The sequence below is a fragment of the Anolis sagrei genome, chromosome 2 (genome assembly GCF_037176765.1).
Source record: "Anolis sagrei isolate rAnoSag1 chromosome 2, rAnoSag1.mat, whole genome shotgun sequence".
NCBI lineage: Eukaryota > Metazoa > Chordata > Lepidosauria > Squamata > Dactyloidae > Anolis > Anolis sagrei.
The window spans coordinates 13,885,882-13,910,416 of NC_090022.1; the positions used below are offsets into that span (position 1 = coordinate 13,885,882).

Here is a 24,535-nt window from a genome sequence, read left to right on the forward strand (position 1 = left end):
TCTCTCAGTTGAATTCTGCCAACTGAGAGAGTACGCTGGCAATGCTGCCCTAGCAAAGGAAAAACCACTCTGGCACGGAGAGAGAGGCGGAGTCTCATGACGTCATGGACGTGCTGGCACAGTTTGCTCCCACAGGAGGCTAGTTTGCGACGGCTCTGAAACGACTTGAAAGCACACAACAACAACAACAACAATCCTATCTCATGAGCCAAAAGCAGGCCTACACTTCCCATTGAGATACTAATAAGTTTATATTTCATAGAATCATAGAATCAAAGAGTTGGAAGAGACCTCATGGGCCATCCAGTCCAACCCCCTGCCAAGAAGCAGGAATATTGCATTCAAATCACCCCTGACAGATGGCCATCCAGCCTCTGTTTAAAAGCTTCCAAAGAAGGAGCCTCCACCACACTCCGGGGCAGAGAGTTCCACTGCTGAACGGCTCTCACAGTCAGGAAGTTCTTCCTCATGTTCAGATGGAATCTCCTCTCTTGAACAATTTGTTAAATTGTTCTTCATTTTAATTATTGTATTGTTTTTAAGTGATTTTTGCACTACAAATAAGATATGTGGTATGCATAGGAATTCATTCATGTTTTTTTCAAATTATAATCCGGCCCTCCTACAGTTTAAGGAACTGTGACCTGGCCCTCTGTTTAAAAAGTTTGTGGACTCCTGGTGTAAGTGAACAATCCTGCCACATACACACATATAGATTTTCACTTTTATTTCTGTAGATACTTATTTATTTTGTGTATAAGACAAACTTTGAACAATGAAAGCAAAAGGGCCCCTATCAGAGCCACCATTTTGAGATTGTGAGGTATTTTAGAGTTTGGATTTCCAGATAAGGGAAATTCAAGCAGTCTTGCTATAAGATCCTAGATCGTTCCACCACCTGGATGTGCCACAGGCCTTTGTGTCCTATGGACACTCTGGTGTCGGATCAGCTTATCTCTCCGAGAGAAGTCCTTCCCACATTTGGGGCATTTAAAGGGCTTCTCTCCCGTGTGGACTGTCTGGTGAGACATCAGATGGGCCTTCTGCCGAAACCACTTGCCGCACTGGGAACACTGGTATGGTTTATCTCCTGTGTGGACGCGCTGGTGCCTCAGTAACGGGTCCTTATAATAAAATCCTTTTCCGCAGATGGAGCATCTGTGATGTTTCTTTCCCGTGTGAATTTTCTGGTGCTGAGTCAATGCCTTCCGGTGTCTGTAGGACTTCCCACACTGACTGCACTGGTAGGGCTTTGCTTTTGTCTGAAAGCCTTGATCTTGACTTAATGCCTTTATGTTAAGGCGGCTTTTTCCGCTCGTGGAGGGTCCACAAAGTGCCTGAGATTGGACAGAGTCAACACCAGGATGGAAACTTTTTCTGGACTCAGAGAGCTGGGGCTGCTTCTTGCCTACAGCACTCCCTTGATGTTTTTCAAGGTTGCTTTTCTGCTGGATGGTTTCGCCCAAGGTAGGACACAGAAAGAGGTTTCCTTTGTTGTGCATTGCAACAAGCCTCGCATTGTAGTGGTGTCTTCTGCTGTATCTGGAGGACAAGGACTTTCCACCTGCAGTTTGCATGGCACAATTTTTGTTGACCTCAGGAAGGCGTCCTTCTGCAAACTTACTGCATTTATTTTCTCCTTCCAGTGGCAATTTCTTTTTCTTTTGTTCCTTTGAATCCCATCTCGGCTTGTGGATCTCATTTGTCACCTGGAGACTCCATGGAGACACTTCTTCCCATCCCTTAAGTGTTTCCATAGGCAAAGGTCCCTCAGGTGGAGGATCTTCCATCTTGATGCAACTGCTCTTTCCACCACCTGAAGAGACAAGAGAGAGGAATTTGGTCTAAGTTCTGGCCATTTCTTGTTCAGAGTCCTGTCAAATCCTTCTTCTAGGTCTTTCTAAGATGTAATTTCACTATTTTCACGTTTGACTCTAGGAAAAGGGCCAGGAACCTTTGTCAGTTTGAGGCTGAATTAACATTTGGAGAAGTTCTCAGATGGGCAAGATGTTGTAGCAGTGGTCAGAACAAAAGGGAAAATATATTTCGCCTTAAAGTTAAAGGTAGCAATGTAATGGTATCCTTGAAGTGACTGGATTGACCTTGAAGGAGCTGGGGGGTGGTGACGGCCGACAGGGAGCTCTGGCGTAGGCTGGTCCATGAGGTCACGAAGAGTCGGAAACGACTGAACGAATGAACAACAACAAAGCAATGTATTCAATCATTTGGAAAGAGGAAAACTAAAAAGAGTGTCACAGGAACAGGGATATGGTCACAGGGAAAAGTTCAGAGGGTTGGATTTAAACCAGAGTCTGAGGTTCACACATTAGGATCTATGCTAAACCATTTGTTACACATCAACATATTCCATTACATACTTACTTAGGTAATCCCTTGTTGTCCAAGTAAGATTGTCCTCCAAGTTCAGTGTCCTGGCAGTGGGTACGTAGGTGACTGTGGAGCCCTATTCTTGACCTGCATGTTCTCCCGCATGAGGGCATCAGTTTCCAGGTGGAAGGCGGTCCCGGTCAGGGTTGGCTTTACGCACCTTCCTCTTGGCATGTTTCTCTCTTTCACCCCCCATTTGTGCCTCTTCAAATTCTACAGCATTGCTGGTCACAGCGGACTTCCGGTTGGAGCGCTCAAGGGCCAGGGCTTCCCAGTTCTCGGTGTCTATGCCGGAGTTTGTAAGGGTTGGCTTTGAGCCCATGTTTAATTTAATGTTTTAACTATTGATGTTTATTGTTGTTATGTTATTTATTGTGCTGATATGTAGACATCAAATATGTGCCGGCTGGAAGCCGCCCTGAGTCGTCCCCCCCCCCCCCCCCCGGGGGTTGAGAAGGGCGGGGTAGAAATACTCGAAATAAATAAAATAAATAAATATTTAAATCTCCTTTCCTGTCTTTCAACATTCCATTTTCCATAACCTGCTGACAACTACATTGTCAGGGTGCATCTACACTGTATAAATCCATGTCATTTGAGCTGCCATAGCTGAATGCTATGGAATCAAGGGATGTGTCGTTGGGTGACGCATCAGAACTCTGGCAGAGGGGGCTGAAGACCTTGTAAAACAACAACTCACATACTTCCATCTCTCTAGCCATGGCAGTTAAAAATGGTGTCAAAATGAATTCATTCCACAGTATAGATTTTTTTTTTGGTGTCAGGAGCGACTTGAGAAATTGCAAGTCGCTTCTGGTGTGAGAAAAATGGCTGTCTGCAAGGATGTGCCCAGGGGACGCCTGGATGTTTTGATGTTTTGCCATCCTTGTGGGAGGCTTCTCTCATGTCCCCGCATGGGGAGCCAGGGATGACAGAGGGAGCTCATCCGTGCTCTCCCTGGATTCGAACCTGCGACCTATTGGTTTTCAGTCCTGGTGACACAAGGGTTTAACCCATTGTGCCATCGGGGGCTCCCATAGTATAGATGCACCCATAGGAAGAAGCAAAGACCACAAGCATTAATGTGACGATTCTCCACCATCAAGATGCCTGATCACCATCTCCCAAAGCAGCTACTTTACTCTCAGCTCAAGAGTAGAAAATGGAATGTTGGTGGACAGCGAAAGAGATTTAACGATGGGCTTAAAGCTAACCTTCAAAACTGTGGAACAAACACAGAGAACTGGGAAGCCCTGGCCATCGTGCATTGCAGCTGGAGGTCAGCTGTTACCAACAGTGCTATGAATTTTGAATGGGCACAAATAGAGGGTGAAAGGGAGAAACATCCCAAGAGGAATAAGGTGCGTCAAGCAAACCCTTATTCCTCAACACTTTCCATCTGGTGGTATGTCCGCGTTGCAAAATACCATGTGGATCCAGAACAGGCCTTCACAGTCACTTACAGACCCACCACCAAGACTCTGCCTTCGGAAGAGAATCATACCCAGCTACAGGTTATCACCTATGATGATGAGTCTTGTGATTTACACTTGGGAAAGTGGGAACAACAGCGATTATTATAACCAATAACATCGATATTAGTTTTTAATCGGAGATAACTTATCTTCAAGAATATCAGGCTTCTCCAGGAGGACTTTATGGATCAAACCAGAGGATCTAGAGCTCTCTAGAGATATATTTATGATCAAAGTCTGCCATAAGATGACTTGAGAGTTGCATTGGAGAACTGTGATATTCCTAGAGAATATAGTGCAACTTTATGGCCAACTTCCGCTGAGAATTGATCATAGAGTCATACTGAAGGACCTAGGGATTCCTAGAGAGAGATTTTAATAAAATATGCTTAATCAGTCTACTTTTTGAATTGAAATTCTTCCCACGATTTTCGTCTCTTGTGCGTTTCCAGATGTTTGAGCACTACATCTCTCTGAGAGAAGTCTCTGCCACATTCTGGCATTTCAGGGGCCATCTGCAGCATGGGTCATCAGGTGCCCAACCAAGTGTTCTGCCAGAAACATTTGTCACACTGACAGCATTCTACTGCTGCGATTCATAGACTCATAAAGTTGGGAGAGACCCCAGGGTCACCCCAGCCAGTCCTCTGCCATACAGGAATACTCAATCCAAGCACTCCTGGCACAAAGTCACCCGCCTGTCCAAAAATGCAGTCTATGCTTTGACTTTGTCATACCAAAGATAACCTTGTCACTCATGATTTGAGCACTCATGAATTTGAGCACTCATGATAGATGATCAAATACCTCAGGTGAAATACCTCACCAGGTTCCCATGTAAATAGCTCTGGCCATCAGTGTGTTTTTCCTTATGTTTGGGAAGAATATCTGTTCCTATTACAGGAGCTGTCTTCATAGACCTGTCAGCAGCCTATGACACTGTAAATCATAGCGTTCTCCCTGAGATTTTTTTTTAATATCACAAAGGACTACCACCTCACCCACCTCATAGAAAATGTGTTACAAAACAGGAGCTTTTTGTTAAATTTCAGGGCTAGAGAAGCAGATGGCGGAAACAGAAGAATGGCCTGCCTCAGGGGAGCGTGCTTGCTCCATCCATGTTCAACATCTACACAAATGACCAGCCACTGCCAGAAGGGACAGAGAGTTTCATCTATGCTGACCATCGTGCCATCACCACTCAAGCAGGGAGCTTTGAGATGGTTGAACAGAAGCTCTCCGAAGCTCTAGGTTCGGAGAGCTCTATTACAGGTTCTATTACAGAGAAAACCAGTTGATTCCTAATCCATCTAAAACACAGACGTGTGCTTTTCATCTTAAGAACAGACAGGCACCATGAGATCTGAGGATTACCCTGGAACAAATCCCACTGCAGCAATGCAGCACACCCAAATACCTGGGAATTACCCTGGACCGTTCTCTGACCTACAAAAAATACTGCTTGAATACCAAGCAAAAAGTGGGTGCTAGAAACAATATCATATGAAAGCTGACTGGCACAACCTGGTGATCACAACCCGATACAGTGAAGACATCTGCCCTTGCGCTTTGCTACTCTGCTGCTGAGTACGCATGCTCAGTGTGGAACACATCTCACTACACTAAAACAATGGATGTGGCTCTTAATGAGACATGCCACATTATCACAGAATGTCTACGCCCAATACCACTGTTTGGCCGATATTGCACCACCTGAAATCTGCTGTGCAGTAGCAGCCAATAGTGAAAGGACCAGGGCAGTGCCATCTCCGGCCCATCCCCTGTTCAGATATCAGCTAGCACACCAACACCTTAAATCAAGAATTAGTTTTCTAAGATCTACAGAGATACTCACAGGAATCCAGAACCTCAATCCATGGCTGATACCAAATGAAAGACTCCCTCCTGGGCACACAGAAGACTGGGTGACTTGGAAGGCGCTGAACAGACTGCGCTCTGGCACCATGAGATGCAGAGCCAACCTTAAGAAATGGGGCCACAACATGCGAGTGTGGAGAAGAGCAAACCGCACACCACCTATTACAATGCAGCCTGTGCAACATGCACAATGGAGGACCTTCTTGCGGCAACACCAGAGGCACTCCAAGTGGCCAGCTACTGGTCAAAGGACATTTAATATAATGCCAAGTTTTTTAAAACTATGTGTGCTGGTACAGCTGTACCAGAAGCTCCCACTTTATTTGCTTTGCATTGAGTGTTTGCTTGCAGCCCGGGGCTTGGGATTTTACAGAAGGGTAGCTTCCTGTTAAAGTTTGCAGCTATAGGGCAGGCCACCTGTCCATCATCATTAGGTTCCTTAGTTCCGCCCCCTTTTGGGTTTTCAGAAGAGAAGGGAGCCATTTTTAATCAGTCACACACAAGGAAGCTAGTCTATAGGACACAGACAGCTTGTCCCGTAGGAAAAGCTTCATTCCTCAGAATCATCCAGGGATCATCCAGGGAAATAGGAACTATAGAGTATACATTATCTTTGAATGCAATTTTCCTGCTTCTTGGCAGGGGGTTGGATGGCCCATGACGTCTCTTCCAGCTCTGTGATTCTATGATTCCGCACCCTTCATAAATACTGTTTCATCAGTGCATCTTTCAGACCAAAGTTCTCTCCACTCACAGAAGACAGAGCCCTTATGAAGGACATATGAGTTTTCTGGTGTCTATTCAACAGATATTGCCAAGGGAAGCCTCTTCCACATTCAAGGCACAATACGGTTTCTTTCCAGTATGGATTCTCTGGTGAGCAATAAAATATAACCTCTGTCGGAAGCATTTCCCACACTGAGAACATTCATAGGGTTTCTGTCCAGTATGAATTCTTTGATACTTCTTCAAGCTGACTCCACAAACGTAAGACTTCCCACACTGAGAACATTCAAAGAGTTTCTCTCCAGCATGGATTCTTTGATGGTCCTTCAAGCTAGATCTCCAAGTGAAACACTTGCCACACTGAGAACATTCATAGGGTTTCTCTCCAGTATGAATTCGTTGATGTTCCTTCAAGCTAGATCTCCGAGTGAAACACTTGCCACACTGAGAGCATTCATAGGGTTTCTCTCCAGTATGAATTCGTTGATGATTCTTCAAGCTACACCTCAAAGTGAATCGTTTGCCACACTGAGAGCATGTATAGTGTTTCATCCCAGTATGAATTACCTCACCTGATTATCTTTCCGGCTGAAGCATTTCTCGCACAGAGAACATTGGTGTGGCTTTTGTCCAGTGTGACTTTGCTGGTGGCGTTCCTGGTACCTTCTAGATTTGAAGTCATTCTCACTAGTAGCACATTTATGCAGTTTCTTTCCTGTAGGAACATTTTGGGATCTCTGTAAAGGATTAGAGAGATGATTGGCCAAAACTAACAAAATGAAGTTCAACAGGGACAAATGCAAGATACTCCACTTAGGCAGGAGAAAAATGAAATGCAAAGATACAGAATGGGGGGCGATGCCTGGCTCAACAGCACCCTCCTCATGGGGAGGGTGAACGTGAGCCAACAATGTCATGCAGCAGCAAAAAAAGCCAATGGGATTTTGGCCTGCATAAAAAGAAGTAATGTCTAGGTACAGGGAAGTCATGCTACCACTCTTGGTCAGATCACACTTGGAATATTGTGTCCACTTCTGGGCCCCACAATTGAAGGAAGATGTTGACTCCAAGCTGGAATGTGTCCAGAGAAAGAGGGTGACTCAAATGATCAAAGGTCTGGAGAACAAGCCCTATGAGGAATGGATTAAAAAGCAGGGCATGTTTAGCCTTCAGAAGAAAAGCCTGAGAAGAGACATGATGAGGGCCATGCATAAATATGTGAGGGGAAGTCATAGGGAGGAAGGAGCAAGCTTGTTTTCTGCTCTCCTGGAGACTAGGACGCAATGGAACAATGGCTTCAAACTACAGGAAAGGAGATCCCACCTGAACATTAGGAAGAACTTCCTGACTGTGAGAGCTGTTCAGCAGTGGAACTCTCTGCCCCAGAATGTGGTGGAGGCTCCTTCTTTGAAGGCTTTTAAACAGGCTGGATGGCCATAGGTCGGAGGTGCTTTGAATGAGATTTTCCTGCTTCTTGGCAGAATTGGATAGGACTGGATGGCCCATGAGGTCTCTTCTAACTCAGTGATTCTATGATCTCTCCTTCTGGAGAGGAAATGGAATCACTCAATCAGGGAAGGGTAGAGGGGAAAGAATCTGAACCTTGATACTCAGACATGCAAATGTTTTGGCAAGGCATATTTCAAACATGCAGTTTGTCAGCAAAACCAAAAATGAGGAATTAAACAGTCGTTATGACATACTGGATACCAAGATCAACCACAGATACATGAAACAAGTATTTTCTGGCAACTGCTCTTTATTTACAGTAAGACCCCCGGATGATACTTTCCTGGTTGAATTGCAGTTACATGAAATGGTAGATACAACCAAATTGCATTAAAACTACTTTTGTCAAACTTTTATTATGTACGGTTGTTTAATTAAGGTGAAATATTGCTCATAGTTTAAAGTTCTGGGTTTGGTGCAGAATGGAATGCTAAACAAGAGTTAAATGTACAGAGCAGTGATTTAATGCCTAAGAGCATACATAACCTTTGCTTAGTTCTTATTTTCATCACAGGTTACGGCAGCATGGAATCTGATAAGGAACAAGTCATTCGTTCTCGCAGCAATGTTAGGCGAGAAGCAAGATGCATCTGTAACTTCTCCTGTACATAAGTTATGTTTATTGTTTTTGTAGCTTTTAGAAAATAACTAAATAAATGTGTCACTTCAAGGCTTTGAAGTTAAATGAAGGCTGCACACTTTGTTTTTCTTCTGTGCCTCCTACAAGTTGCTCGGAGGCCGTATTTTTGACATATTATTGTCTATATATAACATTACTCTCCTATATGAATTCTCTGATGGAGAGTTAAAAGCGTACTCCGTCGGAAGCATTTCCCACACTTAGAACATTCATAGGGTTTCTCTCCAGTATGAATTCTTTGATGGCCCTTCAAGCTAGAACTCTGAGTGAAACACTTGCCACACTGAGAACATTCATAGGGTTTCTCTCCAGTATGAATTCTTTTATGTTCCTTCAAGCTAGCTCTCTGACTGAAACAACTGCCACACTGAGAGCATTCATAGGGTTTCTCTCCTGTATGAATTCTTTGATGGTCCTTCCAGCTAGATCTCTGAGTGAAGCACTTGCCACACTGAGAGCATTTATAGGGTTTCTCTCCAGTATGAATTCTTTGATGGTCCTTCAAGCTAGATCTCACAGTGAAGCACTTGCCACACTGAGAGCATGTGTAGTGTTTCATCCTAGTATGGATTACCTGGTGATTCTTTAAGCTAGATCTCCGAGTAAAACATTTGCCACACTGGCAGCATTTATAGGGGTTCACCTCAGTAAGGCTTCCCTGGTGCACCAGATTATTTTTCTCATCCTGAGAACTTTGGTGTGGCTTTTGTTGAGTGTGACTTTGCTGGTGGCTTGCTAGGTGCGCTCTAGATTCGAAGCCATTGTCACTAGCAGCACATTTCTGCAGTTTCCTTCCTGTAGGTACATTTTGGGATCTCTGTAAAGACTGTCTGTGGCTCGTGCTTCTTTCTCCATCTTCATGACATTCAGCATCTATCTTTCTTGGGTTCAGATCAGCAAACTCATCTGACACATTGTGGTATTTTCTCCCACACTTTGAGAACAAGGGCTTCCCCGTGTTTGTGGAGGCCTTGTTATCATCACCTATAATAGTTTTCGTGTGTTTCCTCTCTGTCTCCACTAACTTCTTCGACTCCTGACCTCTGAGCTGCTGTCTCATCGCTTCTGCTAGCGATGACTCTACCTGCTGAGATATCTTCATCTCGTTCCAAGAACCCATTTCATCACCTGAAGAGAGAGAAAGAGGACATTTGTTTCTGTTCTGGCCACCGCTTTCCTAATGTGTGACATCTGGACTTTTCTCCTGGCATCTCTTGCTTTCTATCTGATTCAAAATATCTTTGCTCACCTTGGATCATTTAGGTGTATGTGTATCATTTAGGTGTACAATTCTGAGCTTTTTGCTTCAAAGAACAAAAGACTTCAAGACCATCAAAAGCTGCCCTAATATTATTCACAAAAATTCTGTAATGGTGAAGGCGAACATGACGCCCCCCCCCCCCCAATAAAAGATAGTAACTTATAGTCTTGCTAAGGACAAGGACCCTTCCCATGTTAGATAGTGTGTATCATTTAATCAAATTTTATGCCCCATTTTCAGATATTTATAGCAGAAGGTAACAAATTTATTACTGAAAACCATGCTACAAAAGCATTTGACTTTTTCCATCTGAGACACACCTGGGCTAGAGAATTAACGGCTCTCCTAATAGTTCCCCATATCAGTCAATGATTCACAAACAAAAGGGACTCCTTTTTTGAGCTGAGAAACATTTACATATCTAAGCTAAAGGTTAACCAGGAGAAACCTTATGTTTTATGTTTCCCTTGCCATTCATTTCCACTTTTGTGAACTTTTAGGTATCAGGGACCCCTCTCCCCACTTTCCTGCATGAACTCTCTTTATCATGATTAAGGGATGATATGGTTTCTGGACTCTGGTGGGTGGGATGGGTGTATATGAAATTCCCTTATGCTTCATTATCCCTTATGTATCTCCCCTGACCCCTGAGTGTATGTCTGTATATGAAATATGGGGAAGCCACCTTTTCATGACCTCCAGCATGACATCAGCCTTGGGTAGCCCATTTCCCAAGGCATTTCCCTATTGATTCAAGGTTTTAAACAAAGACTGATTGCATGACAATAACCTGGCCCCCTCGAGTCTTGGAGCAGAACCGCTTGAGGGGAGCCCCCTGGTGAACTAGTCATCTACCAACAGAGACATCCTACTTTCAAGGGAAGCCAGGTTGTCCCAGCTTTCCTTCCTTTTGTCATCTTCCCATGGACTGAGAGAAACATAAGACAACAAGATGATCCAATATCTGTGACAAGGAAATACCAGGGCTTGGCGATCGGAAGGATAATAATATCGAGGATAGTTTTGACTGTGTGGTGAGTGAATTAGAACCCGGTTGAATGGGCCTTAAGAAGTATTGCTAACACAAGACAGCAGGAAACGACGGGATCCCAGCTGAACTGTTTAAAATCTTGAAAGATGATGCTGTCAAGGTGATGCACGCCATATGCCAGCAAATATAGAAAACACAAGAACGGCCATCAGACTGGAAAGAAAATCCATTTATATCCCCATACCAAAAAAAGGGAAATGCTAAATCCAGGGCTGGAGTTAAAATTGCTGGAAGAAACATTAACAACCTTAGATGTGCAGACGAAATCACTTTGATGGCTGAAAGCAAGGAGGAGCTGAGGAGCCTTCTAAACAACGTGAAAGAAGTAAGGGCAAAAGCTGGGTTGCAGTTAAACATAAGAAAACAAGATTATGGCAACCAGTTGGTTGATAACTGGCAAATAGAGGGTGAAAATGTGGAGTTAGTGACAGACTTTGCATTTCTATGTGCAAAGATGACTGCAAACACAGACTGCAGCCAGGAAATCAGAAGATGTTTCCTTTTTGGGAGGAGAGCAATACCAATCTTGATAAAATAGTGAAGAGTAGAGACATCACACTGGCAACCAAGATCTGCATAGTCAAAGCAATGGTTTTCCCCATAGTCACCTACGGATGTGAGAGCTGGACTATAAGGAAGGCTGAGCGAAGGAAGAGAGATGCTTCTGAACTGTGGTGTTGGAGGAAAATTCTGAGAGTGCTTTGGACCACGAGAAGATCCAACCAGTCCATACTTCAATGAGCCCGACTGCTCATTGGAGGGAAGGATATTAGAGGCAAAGATGAAGTATTTTGGCCTCATAATGAGAAGATAGGAAAGCTTAGAGAAGACAATGATGCTGGGGGAAATGGAAGGAAAAAGGAAGAGGGGCCGACCAAGGGCAAGATGGATGGATGGCATCCTTGAAATGATGGGATTGACTCTGAAGGAGCTGGGGGTGGCAACGGCCAACAGGGAGCTCTGGCGTGGGCTGGTCCATGAGGTCACAAAGAGTCAGAAGCGACTGAATGAATGAACAAACATCTTTTAGAAATTGAAAGCAGAGCATAAAGGACGGTCATCTGGTGAGGATGGGGTTAGGGCTTGGGTTGGTGCCAGAGCACAGCCTGTCCAGCGCCTTCCAAGTCTCCCAGTCTTCTGTGTGCCCAGGGGAAAATGGAAGGAAAAAGGAAGAGGGGCCGACCAAGGGCAAGGTGGATGGGTCAAGACCCAGAAGCCTCAAGAATGCCAAACACAATATAAAAGGTCCAAACAAAGGTTTATTGAACACAAAAAAGGCTTAGGGACACTTAACTCAGTGCCTCTACCACAAACTAAGAGTCTACAGCAACCGCTAAGCAAAAAAATCCAATTTAAATATAATCTGGATTATACTGGAGTATAATCTGGGATAACAAAAAGTTACAGCAATCTTCTTGAAATTCAAAAGGTCCAAAAAAGCACAAGAAAACAAGGTGGGAGCATGCAAAATCGAAGTCCAAAAACAGTCCGAAGTCCAGGCACATCCAAAATGAGATGAAGCAGTCCAAAAAGCGAAGTCGTCGTCAAAACACAGTCCAGAGTCAAAGGGGAGGTTGAAGTCAACACTTACGGAGTTCCAGCCAGAAGTCACGGAAACACGGAGATCTGTAGTCCAAGGACCCAAACTTGAGAGTAATGGCAGTAACAAAGATCCAAGGCCTATAAGACACTTTGCCTTCTGCAAAGACCCATTGAAATCAAACCAACTTGTATCCTATAACTCCTCATCAGAGGATGAACCCCACCCTTTCATCATCACTTTCAGCTGCCCCATTCCCTGCAGCTGAGCACTGACGCCCATCTCTCCACCTTTGCCAGCGTCTTTCAAGACTTAGGTTTTCCCAAGTGTTCCCAGATTGCCAGTCCTCTGCAAACCCCTCAGAGTCATCACTGGAGGTAGGCTGAGTACAGATGTCCCTAATCTCCTGCACACGGGTCCAGTCTAAAGCATCCTCCTCCCCATCGTCACTCCCAGTCCCATCACTCCTTTCAAAACCCACAAAGTCTTCATCTTCTGTTGGAGCGCTAAGTATGTCATGGATATGCTTCCTTTGGATCTCATGTGATTCTTGTTCTCGAATAGCCCGCTTAACTCCCCTGCTTTCCTCTCCTTCCCCCATTTCACAATCTGAGAAACCCTCGAAGTACTCTGAATCAGTTGGAGCCATGAATATGTCTCTAATCCGCTTTCGCTGCTGCTCCTCCTCCAACACCTGCGCAGCCCTCTTCTCCCTTCTACCAGTAGTAGTAACGTTACTATCACGCTGTACTACAACAGGATGGATGGTATTTGCCAGGGTGGCAAATCAGGAAGAATGTCTCACTGAAAGATCTCCATCTTGAGTTCTCAGATATGCAATCAGTTTGCTTTACTCCCCAGTATGGCTTTTCTGATGATGAGTCAATTGTTCTTTCCTTCTGAAACACCTCCCACACCAAGGGCATTCGTATGGTTTTTCACCAGTATGAATCCTCTGGTGTCTCATCAAGTTCTCCCTGCGGTTAAAACTTCTCCCACACTCAAGACATTTGTATGGTTTCTCTCCAGTATGGATTCTCTGATGTCTGGTTAATTCTGTCCTACTAGTAAAGCTTTTCCTACACAGAGAACATATATACAACTCTCTCCTTGAATCACCCTTCCGATACTTCTTCAAAGTTTGTTTGTGTTTAAGGCTTCTCCGATCTGTCAGACACTCATAAGGTTTCTTTCCTGGGTGGATATTCTGGAGTTGAACAGAAACATATCTTTGATGAGGACTTTCCCCACATTCAGAAGTGACTTGCTGGTTCTCTCCTTTAAGCGTTTCCTGAGGATGACTGAGAAACGATTTCGTCTTGACATCTTCCCCCGACATGGGGCATCCTATAGGGCTTTGCATTAGACCTGTGACCCCAAGATCAGACTTGTAGCAAGATTTTCTTGCACTCTCGGGAAGCAAGGCCTTTCCTCCTTCTATGGGAACTTGGGAGGTTTCATCAACAGCACTTTTAAGGCTTAAGGTCAGCCCACTGAGTTCTTTGTGTTTCTCATCTGGCGGTTTTCTCTCCTGTCGTCTCTCAGACCGATATCTGGGGTCATGGATTTTGGGTGTCATGGGGACACACTGATGAAAAGTTTCTGCCCGCACCTTGTGTCTTTCCTTTGGCAAAGATTCCCCCGGTTCAGAGATCCCTGTCTGGATCCAACATCTCTTTTCATCACCTAAAGAGACACAGAGAGTAATTTTGTTCAAGTCCTCGTCACTGTTCTCGTCCCCAAACTCTGTCTCCTTCCACTTCTCATTACTGATACTTCTATTCCTTTCTTGCCACTTCAGGATTTCAGTTATTTTTTATTCTTCTCAACTAGTACTCTCTTTCCATCCACATCTGTACTTTTCACTTTTGCTTTGAGAGGATCTGTGGTTCTCCTGTTTTGGGAGGAAATTAAAGAGAAAGAGAGCCAACTTGGCTTCCTTCACCGGTGGCTACTCTGTATGCTTTGCTGGACATAATCTATATATATAAATTTGTTAGGGGCATCCAACGAGGAAACAAAACTCAAAACCCCCCCAACGAAACTTAACCAAAATTCCCATGCCCATAACACAACCCACAAGGTACAAACATATCTACTCAAAATGAAAAACAACACAACAACACACTCACAAAACGGCAAAACAACAAAACTCAAAAAAACCCTAACGAAACTTAACCAAAATCCCCGTGCCCATAACACAACCCACAAGGTACAAACATATCTACTCAAAATGAAAAACAACACAACAACACACTCACAAAACGGCAAAACAACAAAACTCAAAAATCCCCCAACGAAACTTAACCAAAATCCCCATGCCCATAACACAACCCACAAGGTACAAACAGACCTACTCAAAATGAAAAACAACACAACAACACACTCACAAAACGGCAAAACAACAAAACTCAAAAATCCCCCAACGAAACTTAACTAAAATCCCCATGCCCATAACACAACCCACAAGGTACAAACATATCTACTCAAAATGAAAAACAACACAACAACACACTCACAAAACAGCAAAACAACAAAACTCAAAAATCCCCCAAGGAAACTTAACTAAAATCCCCGTGCCCATAACACAACCCACAAGGTACAAACATATCTACTCAAAATGAAAAACAACACAGCAACACACTCACAAAACGGCAAAAGAACAAAACTCAAAAAAACCCCAACGAAACTTAACCAAAATTCCCATACCCATAACACAACCCACAAGGTACAAACATATCTACTCAAAATGAAAAACAACACAACAACACACTCACAAAACGGCAAAACAACAAAACTCAAAAATCCCCCAACGAAACTTAACCAAAATCCCCATGCCCATAACACAACCCACAAGGTACAAACAGACCTACTCAAAATGAAAAACAACACAACAACACACTCACAAAACGGCAAAACAACAAAACTCAAAAATCCCCCAACGAAACTTAACTAAAATCCCCATGCCCATAACACAACCCACAAGGTACAAACATATCTACTCAAAATGAAAAACAACACAACAACACACTCACAAAACAGCAAAACAACAAAACTCAAAAATCCCCCAAGGAAACTTAACTAAAATCCCCGTGCCCATAACACAACCCACAAGGTACAAACATATCTACTCAAAATGAAAAACAACACAGCAACACACTCACAAAACGGCAAAAGAACAAAACTCAAAAAAACCCCAACGAAACTTAACCAAAATTCCCATACCCATAACACAACCCACAAGGTACAAACATATCTACTCAAAATGAAAAACAACACAACAACACACTCACAAAACGGCAAAACAACTGAGCATGCGCATTGGCGCCCAGCCGCAAGTTCCCTGGCGCGCGCACATGGCCTTCCGGCCAACGTTCTCTCTGCGGAAACCATGCCCACTCCAAGCCCCACCGCGCCGCTCCCCGCACACACACACACCCTGCCGCACACACACACGCAACCCCACGCTCCATCACTCCCCCCGCCGCCACACACACACACGCAACCCCACGCTCCATCACTCCCCCCACCGCCGCACACACACACAACCCCACTCCCCCCGCCGCCGCACACACACGCAACCCCACTCCCCCCGCCGCCGCACACACACACGCAACCCCACGCTCCATCACTCCCCCCGCTGCCGCACACACACACGCAATCCCACGCTCCATCACTCCCCTGCCCCAATCTTACCTCCTTTTACTTCACGCCACCTCCAAACCCCACCCCGCCCCTTCCCGCCCTGTCAAAATCTAGGAAAGACAGGAAGGAAGGAAAGAAGGAAGAAAGAGAAAGGGAGGTAAAGAAAAAGGGGGAAGGAAGGAAAGTTAGAGGAAGAAGAAAAGGAAAGAAAAGAAAAGATGGAAGGAAAGAAAAGAGAGACAGCAGAAGAGAAAGAAAAAGGGGGAAGGAAGGAAAGAGATAGAGAAAGAAGAGGAGAAGGAAAGATGGGAAGGAAGGAAGGAAGGAAGGAAGGAGGGAAAGAAGGAGAGAAAGAGGGAAGATTGGCCACAGCAACACGTGGCGGGTAAAGGTTGTTATTTCTATTATTATTATTATGCTATTGTTCCTCTGAGACCCTTTTAGGGGGAATGGGAGAGGTGTCAGTCCCGGAGGCAATGCATTGCATTATTGTTATTGTTATGATGGTGGTGAAATAAAAGGAAATAAAAAGTGAAAGAAGGAAGCAAACAGGGAGGGAAGAAAGGCAAAGGAAGAAAGGGGGAGGGAATGAAGGAAAGAGAGAAGGATGAAACCAAGTAGTGAAAGAAGGAAAGAGAGAAGGATGAAACCAAGTAGTGAAAGAAGGAAAGAAAGAAAGAGGTAGAGAAGGAAGAAAGGAGAGAAAGGGGGAGGAAAAGGGGGAAGGAATAGGTAGGGACCTCTCTTTCATAATAGTCCAGATATCTACCTCAACTTTGATAAGTTTTACTATAGGCCACAGCAACGCGTGGCAGGGCACAGCTAGTCATTCTATAATTGGGACATTTGGAGATCCTTTCCCCCTCCTCATGTGGGAATAATTCATTTTTTTAAAAGACATTTCCCTCACATGTTCTGTGTATTCATGAGGTTTATCTTCAATACAATGTCCCTGACAGTTTAACTAACTTGATCTTAGGGAGATGTTTTCTCAACATTTAGGATACCTAGGTTTCCCTTCAATACAAAATTCTTCATTGTCTCGGAATGTTCTGTTCATTTTTCCTGGATTTACTTCATTAATATGTAGTTTTCTCCCCTCTATGGCTTTCCTTATTTATTTATTTTATTTATTTCGTGTACTTCTACCCCGCCCTTCTCAACCCCCGAGGGGGGACTCAGGGCGGCTTACAGAAAGGCACAATTTGATGCCTACACAATAATCCAAATAAACGTGTAAAACAGCAATTAAAAAAATTAAGACAGTTAAAACAATCAATATATTTCACAGTCAATAAACCAATCTCAAGCTCAGCGTTCGCCAACTCAGAGTTTATATTTCGTTCTACATTATCTATTCCTATCAGTCGTCATAGTCCTTTATTCATCTGCCAGATTGCCCAAACGCCTGGTCCCAAATCCATGTTTTTAATTTCCTTCTAAAGGAAAGGAGGGCTGTCGCTGATCTAATTTCCTTAAACAAGTCTATCATTTTTGTTTTCATTTTGTGCCTCCTTTGACCCTGATCAGAATCAGCTTTTGAGATGCTCTTCTTGGTTTTCCCCAGGAGACTCTGTGACAATCCCTTCGACCACATTTGGTGAAACAGAGCATTTCCCAAATTACTGTCCTGTGGTTTTGTTTAGCCTTTTCCTGCCACTGTGGCAGCCATTAGGAGAAAATATAATTATAATTATAAAAATGAATTTAAAATGAATAGAAAAATGCCGACGGGAGATTTCTACAGCAAGGGAAATTCAATAGATACAATAAAAGGTCGGAGTGGCTTGTTCCATAAATAGTTGGAAAAGTAAATGTTGACTTTGGATTAAACATAGCAGGTTAGAGGCCTCATGAGTTAGGATAAATATATAAATCATTAAGAGATCAAAGAAGTTAATACCAAATTGAACATGTCATCTGGAAATAAGAAGTAGAAGTTACTTCTACTGGGCGAATGTTTGTCAACTTGACCTTGCCAAGGGAATGTTCCTGGCAACAATACATGAAAGACACCTGTTAATGATTGTACTATGTAAATGTCAAGGCAAATTGATAATAATTGATCCAAGACTGGAACATCTAAAGGTCAGATATTAAGACGGCGCCATCTCCTGTCTAGTTGATGTAAATAGCAGGCAATTTCAGACGCATTCTATAAAGAGATCAATTCTAGTGAAATAAGATTATGGAAATAATTACAGAAGAATTAATAAGGGAATTACTTTGAATAAGTATGTTAAAAGCATATATGAAGTTATGATTCATTTTAAGGTTTAAGAAAATTAGGAACACGTCATCTAGGTGTAAGGCTAAAAGACAAATGGAAAAACAAATATTTGGGGTCATGATGCTCTGCCAAAATGTGTTCTTATAAAAGGATTCTGTTAATGATTATGTAGTGTGTACGTGTCAGAATTGATATACGCATGTGCAAACTGGTAATTCTCTCTATAAATACTGGGTTGATTTGGGCAGTAGGTGTGCTTCATCAGCCATCTTGAAGAGCTGGGCACCCTTACCCGGGTAAGAATAAATGCTGGAAACTTGCTAAGCTGTCTCTGTCTTTTCCTTCTCCACGGATCTCAGCGAATCCTGCAGCAGGGAGCTGCAACACCACAAGACATGCCTAGCCTTCCTGCCTCCTTTGGAGATCACAGAATCATAGAATCAAAGAGCTGGAAGAGACCTCATGGGCCATCCAGTCCAACCCCCTGCCAAGAAGCAGGAATATTGCATTCAAATCACCCCTGACAGATGACCATCCAGCCTCTGTTTAAAAGCTTCCAAAGAAGGAGCCTTCACCACACTCCGGGGCAGAGAGTTTCACTGCTGAACAGCTCTCACAGTCAGGAAGTTCTTCCTCATGTTCAGATGGAATCACCTCTCTTGTAGTTTGAAGCCATTGTTCTGCGTCCTAGTCTCCAAGGAAGCAGAAAACAAGCTTGCTCCCTCCTCCCTGTAGCTTCCTCTCACATATTTATACATGGCTATCATATCTCCTCGCAGCCTTCTCTTCTTCAGGCTAAACATGCCCAGCTCCTTAAGCTGCTCCTCATAGGGCTTGTTCTCCAGACCCTTGATCATTTTAGTCGCCCTCCTCTGGACACATTCCAGCTTGTCCATATCTCTCTTGAATTGTGGTGCCAAGAATTGGACACAATATTCCAGGTGTGGTCTAACCAAAGCAGAATAGAGGGGTAGCATGACTTCCCTAGATCTAGACACTATGCTCCTATTGATGCAGGCCAAAATCCCATTGGCTTTTTTGCTGTCACATCACATTTCACTATGTTTAACTTGTTGTCCACGAGGACTCCAAGATCTTTTTCACACGTACTGCTCTCAAGCATCGTCCCCCATTCCTTTCCCCCCTTGGACTCACTTCTTTGTCCACACATCTCTGTTGTCAACAGTCCATCTCCTTGGTATACAAGTTTCACTGCCCCGGGCCTCTCCTCCAGCTCATCCCCACCATGCTGAGATACCTCCACCTTGAGAGAAGTTGCCTTCACCTCACCTGCAAACAAAGAGAGAGGAATTCTGTTCATTCTCAGGAAGCCTTTCTCCTGAACTTCCTCCTGTACCTTGGCTTCCCTTCTGCCCCGAAGAAAAGTCAGCTACACCCATTTCATTCTTCTGTTTCATGATTACTTCTACTATGTACATGAGACTGTGCCTAATGGTTAAATCTGCATCTCACAAATTGGTACATACTAACAGATGAAAGTTCTCAACCAAGCCAAAGTTATGTACAAAAAATATAAAGGAATTTCATGTTTACAGTTGGATCCCAAGTCCATGACCCCTCATTATATATATACATGCACGTAAAGCAATATGCCTGCTGTAAGCCGCCGTGAATCCCCCCTCGGGGGTGAGATAAATATGTCAAATAAATAAATAAATATTCAGGTTGTGCTTATAGTACAGTCAAAACACTCCACCATTCACTGGGGTTAGGGGTTCAGAAGATCCTTTTTTAAGGAATTCCTAGGTCCTGCAGCACGACTCTATGTTCAACGTCTGCTGGATACTGGTCACAGAATCATACTGGGGGTTCTAGAGATTCCTAAGGAGAACATTTAAATAAAATCCACACATTATATAATCTGCAAATGTAGAGGGCCGGCTATATATACATATATATAGCACTTGAAGCCATCTCTGCTTCTCCCTTCCACATAGCCATATAACTCAGAATATCAAGGTAGGCAATCCATAATATCTGCTTTGTACTGGGTTATCTGAGTCCACTCTGCCATATAATCCAGTTTAATGTGGATTTTATACAGCTGTGTGGAAGAGGCCTCAATTTCATAAAGTGACAGTTCATGGATCTGAGCTGCCCTTACCAAATGCCTGGGTGCTTCTACCCTCCTCCTGCAGGACTTGCCAGAAGATAGTCTGTTGGCCCGGCTGGGACAGTGACTGCTCAACACTCTGCAAAGAGGTGCCTATGTCTTTGTGGTCCAGCAGACCCTGGAAATGCAAGACATGCCCATCAGGCCCTCCTCATGTTCAACAGCATTGACCTAGACACTGATCTGATTGTGCTTCCACGGCATTAACTCTACGTTCCTCATGCATGCATAGAGAACTCTACGTTCTCTATGCATATAGAGAACGCATGCACAAACTTCAGCCCTCCAGCTGCTCTGAACTACAACTCTCACAATTCCTAACAGCCCCCAGGCCCTTTCCCCCTCAGCCGCTAAAGTGTGGGTGCAAAAGTTTCAGAAGCCCTGTCTAATCTAAACCCTATTTAGTTTTATAAGAGAATACAATCACAGCCACTGCTTTAATCGCCCTTGGAGTCTCACCTGCCACTTGGCGGAATCGGCCTCTTGCTGCCTCCTGAGGAGGAAGTCCTCTGCCAGGGCCACAGCCTGGGAACAGGTCTCCGGCCCTGCGCCTCGGACCCATCCTTGCAGGTCTAGGGGAAGACTGGCCAGGAATTGCTCCAGGACCAGCAGCTCCAGGATCTGCTCCTTGCTGCGTCTCTCCGGCTTCAGCCACCGACTGCAAAGCTCCTGGACTTGACTGTAAACCCTTCGCGGATCCTCTACCTCTTGACAGCAGAACTGCCGAAAATGCTGGCGGTGCAGCTCGACTCCCAGGGCCTCCGTTCTCAAGATGGCTGCCTTCACTTTCCCATAATCATTCCTGTCTCCGGCTTCCAGGCTCTGAAAGGCCTGCTCTGCTTCTCCGCTCAATGCGGGCAACAGCCCGGCCACCCACTCTTCCTTTGGCCACCGACAGGCTTTGGCCACTTGCTCGAAGGAGGCCAGGAAAGCCTTGGCATCCTCCCACGGCATTTCCTGTGCTGGTGGAAGGCTTCCCCATGGAGAGGAAGGCGACTGGAGGGTCTTCAGGAACTCCTGCCATTGGGCTTCCCAGAGCTGCTGCATCCTTTCACCTGGAAGCTCGTTGCCTTCTTTTGGCGCTTTCCACATTGGCTCCTCGGTCACATATTCGGACTGATCCCTGCTTCTGGCAGTCCCTCTTTTTCTTGGCGTTCCTTGTTCCAGATTTGCAGTATTCAGCTCCTCCATCCCCTTCCTCTCTTCAAACCAAACTTGAGTTCTGGGCTGAAAGGAGTCACTATTGTTGCTTCCAGGCAAATACCTTGAACAACAGAGTTGCCCAACCTTGCTCTGAATGTGCAGGAGCAAAGGGTTGCTGTTCTTTCCTTATCCAATGGAAGGAATCAATAAAGGCAATTCTGAAGAGATGTGTTCCTGAGCGGAACAGGGAATTTCTTCCTGAATTAAAAAGAATGAAATGTAGAGGGGGAAATAGAATAAAAATTCAGTTTGGTTGTAATCTCTTTAAAAAATCTATTCCTTTGCCTTCTCAAAAGGTGGTAAGAGAGGAATAACTCCATCCCTCACAGAATCCTAGAGTTGCAAGAGAACCCAAGGGCCATCCAGTACAGTCCCATTCTGCCAAGCAGGAAGGCACAATCCAAGCCTTCTCAACAGACAGCCATCCCACTTTTGTTAAAAAAAAAAGTGAAAGGAGGAGACTCCATCACACTCCAAGGCAGCGGCAGATTTCTCTGTCAAACAATTCTTAACTTCAGGAGTTTCTTCCCAAGGTTTAGGTGGAATCTCTTTTCCTGTACCCAATACTGAGAAAGGAGACCTCTCTGGCAATCTCTAGGTCCTCCAATGCACCTCTGTAGCAGGCTGGGTTTGGAAGTGAGGACATTTGAATTTAATTTATTGGCATTCATTTGGATCTGCAGTTTCAAGTAACTGTGGCCCGGCCAAGAAAACATCTCCTGTGTATACAGGGATCTTACTGTACATTATATATATTTTTTGTAAACTTCCTGGCTCCCAATACCAAGGGAAAAGCAGAACCTATATAAATAAAAGTATGTCTGTATGTATTTTCCAAGATGGCACCCACATCCAGAGAGCCTTGTGATTCCTGCCAACAACAGATCTGGACAAAAAGGGGGACATAAAAACAATGGATGATACGAGTTACAGTTATAAGGAGTTATAGGGAGTTGCAAGATACTCCCTCCCAAATTGCGCACAAATGATCTCAGAAGCACTTTATGTTATTGTTCATGCAATTAATTCCTTCCTCAATCCGGATCTCCCTCCCCAACGATTTCCCATTGTATTGTCGAATGCTTTCATGGCTCGAATCACTGGGTTGTTGTAGGTTTTTTTGGGCTATATGGCCATAATCTAGAGGCATTCTCTCCTGACGTTTCGCCTGCATCTATGGCAAGCATCCTCAGAGGTAGTGAGAACCTCACTACCTCTGAGGATGCTTGCCATAGATGCAGGCGAAACGTTAGGAGATAATGTCTCTAGACCATGGTCACATAGCCCGAAAAAACCTACAACAAGCCAATTTCCCATTGCCCAATCTCCCAGTGTTTTAAAATTTTATCCTTAAATTTGGCCTTGCCCTGTGTAATTTCTGTGTGTTTACTGTCCGCTTTATATTGCTGTCTTGCTTATTATTTAGGTTTTGTATTTTATGGTTTTTAGTTCTGTTATGCCTTTTGTTATATTGTGTTATGCTGTTGTGTAATGTTGTGTTTACTGTATTAATGGGCCTGGCCTCATGTAAGCCACCCCGAGTCCTCCTAGGGGAGATGGAACGAGATATAAATAAAGTTTTATTGTTGTTGTTGTTGTTGTTGTTATTATTATTATAGTGCACCCCCCATCCAGAGAGCACTGTGAACCCCACCGAAGATGGATCTGGACCCAACTTGGCACAAAGGATCTCCCAAGCTGAACTTTAACTCCTGGTGCAGTTTGGAGGAAATCAAAGGTGATGATGAATCATAGAATCAAAGAGTTGGAAGAGGCCTTATGGGCCATCCAGTCCAATCCCCTGCCAAGAAGCAGGAATATTGCATTCAAATCACCCCTGACAGATGACCATCCAGCCTCTGTTTAAAAGCTTCCAAGGAAGGAGCCTCCACCACACTCCGAGGCAGAGAGTTCCACTGCTGAACGGCTCTCACAGTCAGGAAGTTTTTCCTCATGTTCAGATGGAATCTCCTTTCTTGTAGTTTGAAGCCGTTGTTCCGCGTCTTAGTCTCCAGGGAAGCAGAAAACAAGCTTGCTCCCTCCTCCCTGTGGCTTCCTCTCGCATATTTATACATGGCTTTCATATCTCCTCTCAGCCTTCTCTTCTTCAGGCTAAACATGCCCAGCTCCTTAAGCTGCTCCTCATAGGGCTTGTTCTCCAGACCATTTTAGTCGCCCTCCTCTGGACACATTCCAGCTTGTCAACATCTCTCTTCAATTGTGGTGCCCAGAATTGGACACAATATTCCAGGTGTGGACTAACCAGGAATATTGTGTCCAAATCTACACAATTGCCTCCACTACAGCCAGGTACAATCCTCATGAGCAGGAATGCTCAAACTGCGGCCCTCCAGCTGTTTGGGCCTTCAACTCCCAGAATTCCTGACAACTGAACAAGTTCGTTAGGGCTTCTGGGAGTTGAAGGCCCAAACAGCTGGAGGGCCGCAGTTTGAGAATGCCTGCTCAAGAGGAAGCCAGGAAAAGGCCATTTCGCGCTCTCCCTCAAAGGCTATTTTGGCCCCACCTGCAATGCCGTGGCTCCAGGCGAGGGGATGGTGGGAGTTCCAGTTTCACAAGGCCTTGAGCCTCCCCTGCCCATGAGGGAAGGAACGCCGCCGGAAATCAAAGGCAGGAAGGCGGAAAAGGAGGAGTTTGGCCAAGGCGCTGCTGCCCCTGGTGGCCGCCTGAGGCATTGCAGCCCCTTCCCTTCCACAGAGAGAGAGGGAGGGAGGGGGAGGTCATTTGTGTAGATGTTGAACATCCATGTTCAACATCTACACAAATGACCAGCCACTGCCAGAAGGGACAGAGAGTTTCATCTATGCTGATGATCGTGCCATTACCACTCAAGCAGG

General features: G+C 44.5%; 2 protein-coding genes across 4 annotated transcripts; both read right to left on the reverse strand.

The window, feature by feature from the left end:
* Positions 1-761: 761 nt before the first annotated feature.
* Positions 762-24,326, reverse strand: LOC132765891 (zinc finger and SCAN domain-containing protein 30-like). Of its 3 annotated transcripts, none has more exons than XM_067465278.1 (5): positions 24,205-24,326; positions 20,937-21,878; positions 20,469-20,595; positions 19,499-19,633; positions 762-1,816 (listed from the first exon to the last, which is right to left on the reverse strand). In XM_067465278.1, exons 2-5 carry the CDS (start codon positions 21,666-21,668, stop codon positions 882-884), a joined length of 1,929 nt encoding a protein of 642 aa, XP_067321379.1. In that variant the 5' UTR covers positions 21,669-21,878; positions 24,205-24,326; the 3' UTR covers positions 762-881. The 3 variants fall into 3 exon arrangements, with proteins under 3 accessions (XP_067321379.1, XP_067321378.1, XP_067321380.1); XM_067465277.1 differs by lacking the exon at positions 762-1,816 and adding an exon at positions 8,329-9,744 and having other exon boundaries at positions 24,205-24,325; XM_067465279.1 differs by lacking the exon at positions 762-1,816 and adding an exon at positions 12,168-14,154 and having other exon boundaries at positions 24,205-24,325.
* On the reverse strand, positions 6,395-7,384 carry LOC137096452 (zinc finger protein 3-like). The gene is given in 2 exon segments (XM_067465600.1): positions 6,395-7,045; positions 7,048-7,384. Coding segments are annotated over 2 exon segments (840 nt in total). The 3' UTR covers positions 6,395-6,542.
* Positions 24,327-24,535: the final 209 nt, after the last annotated feature.

Bases quoted from the DNA above. Each gene is read 5' to 3' on its own strand.
- LOC132765891 (XM_067465277.1), bottom strand. From the start codon at position 21,668: ATGGAGGAGCTGAATACTGCAAATCTGGAACAAGGAACGCCAAGAAAA. The intron at 20,596-20,936 runs GTGAGACTCCAA...TTGCATTTCCAG, and splicing joins CCGATTCCGCCAAGTGGCAG to GGTCTGCTGGACCACAAAGA. The intron at 9,745-19,498 runs GTGAGTCCAAGG...CTCTCTCTTCAG, and splicing joins AGAGATGTGTGGACAAAGAA to GTGATGAAATGGGTTCTTGG.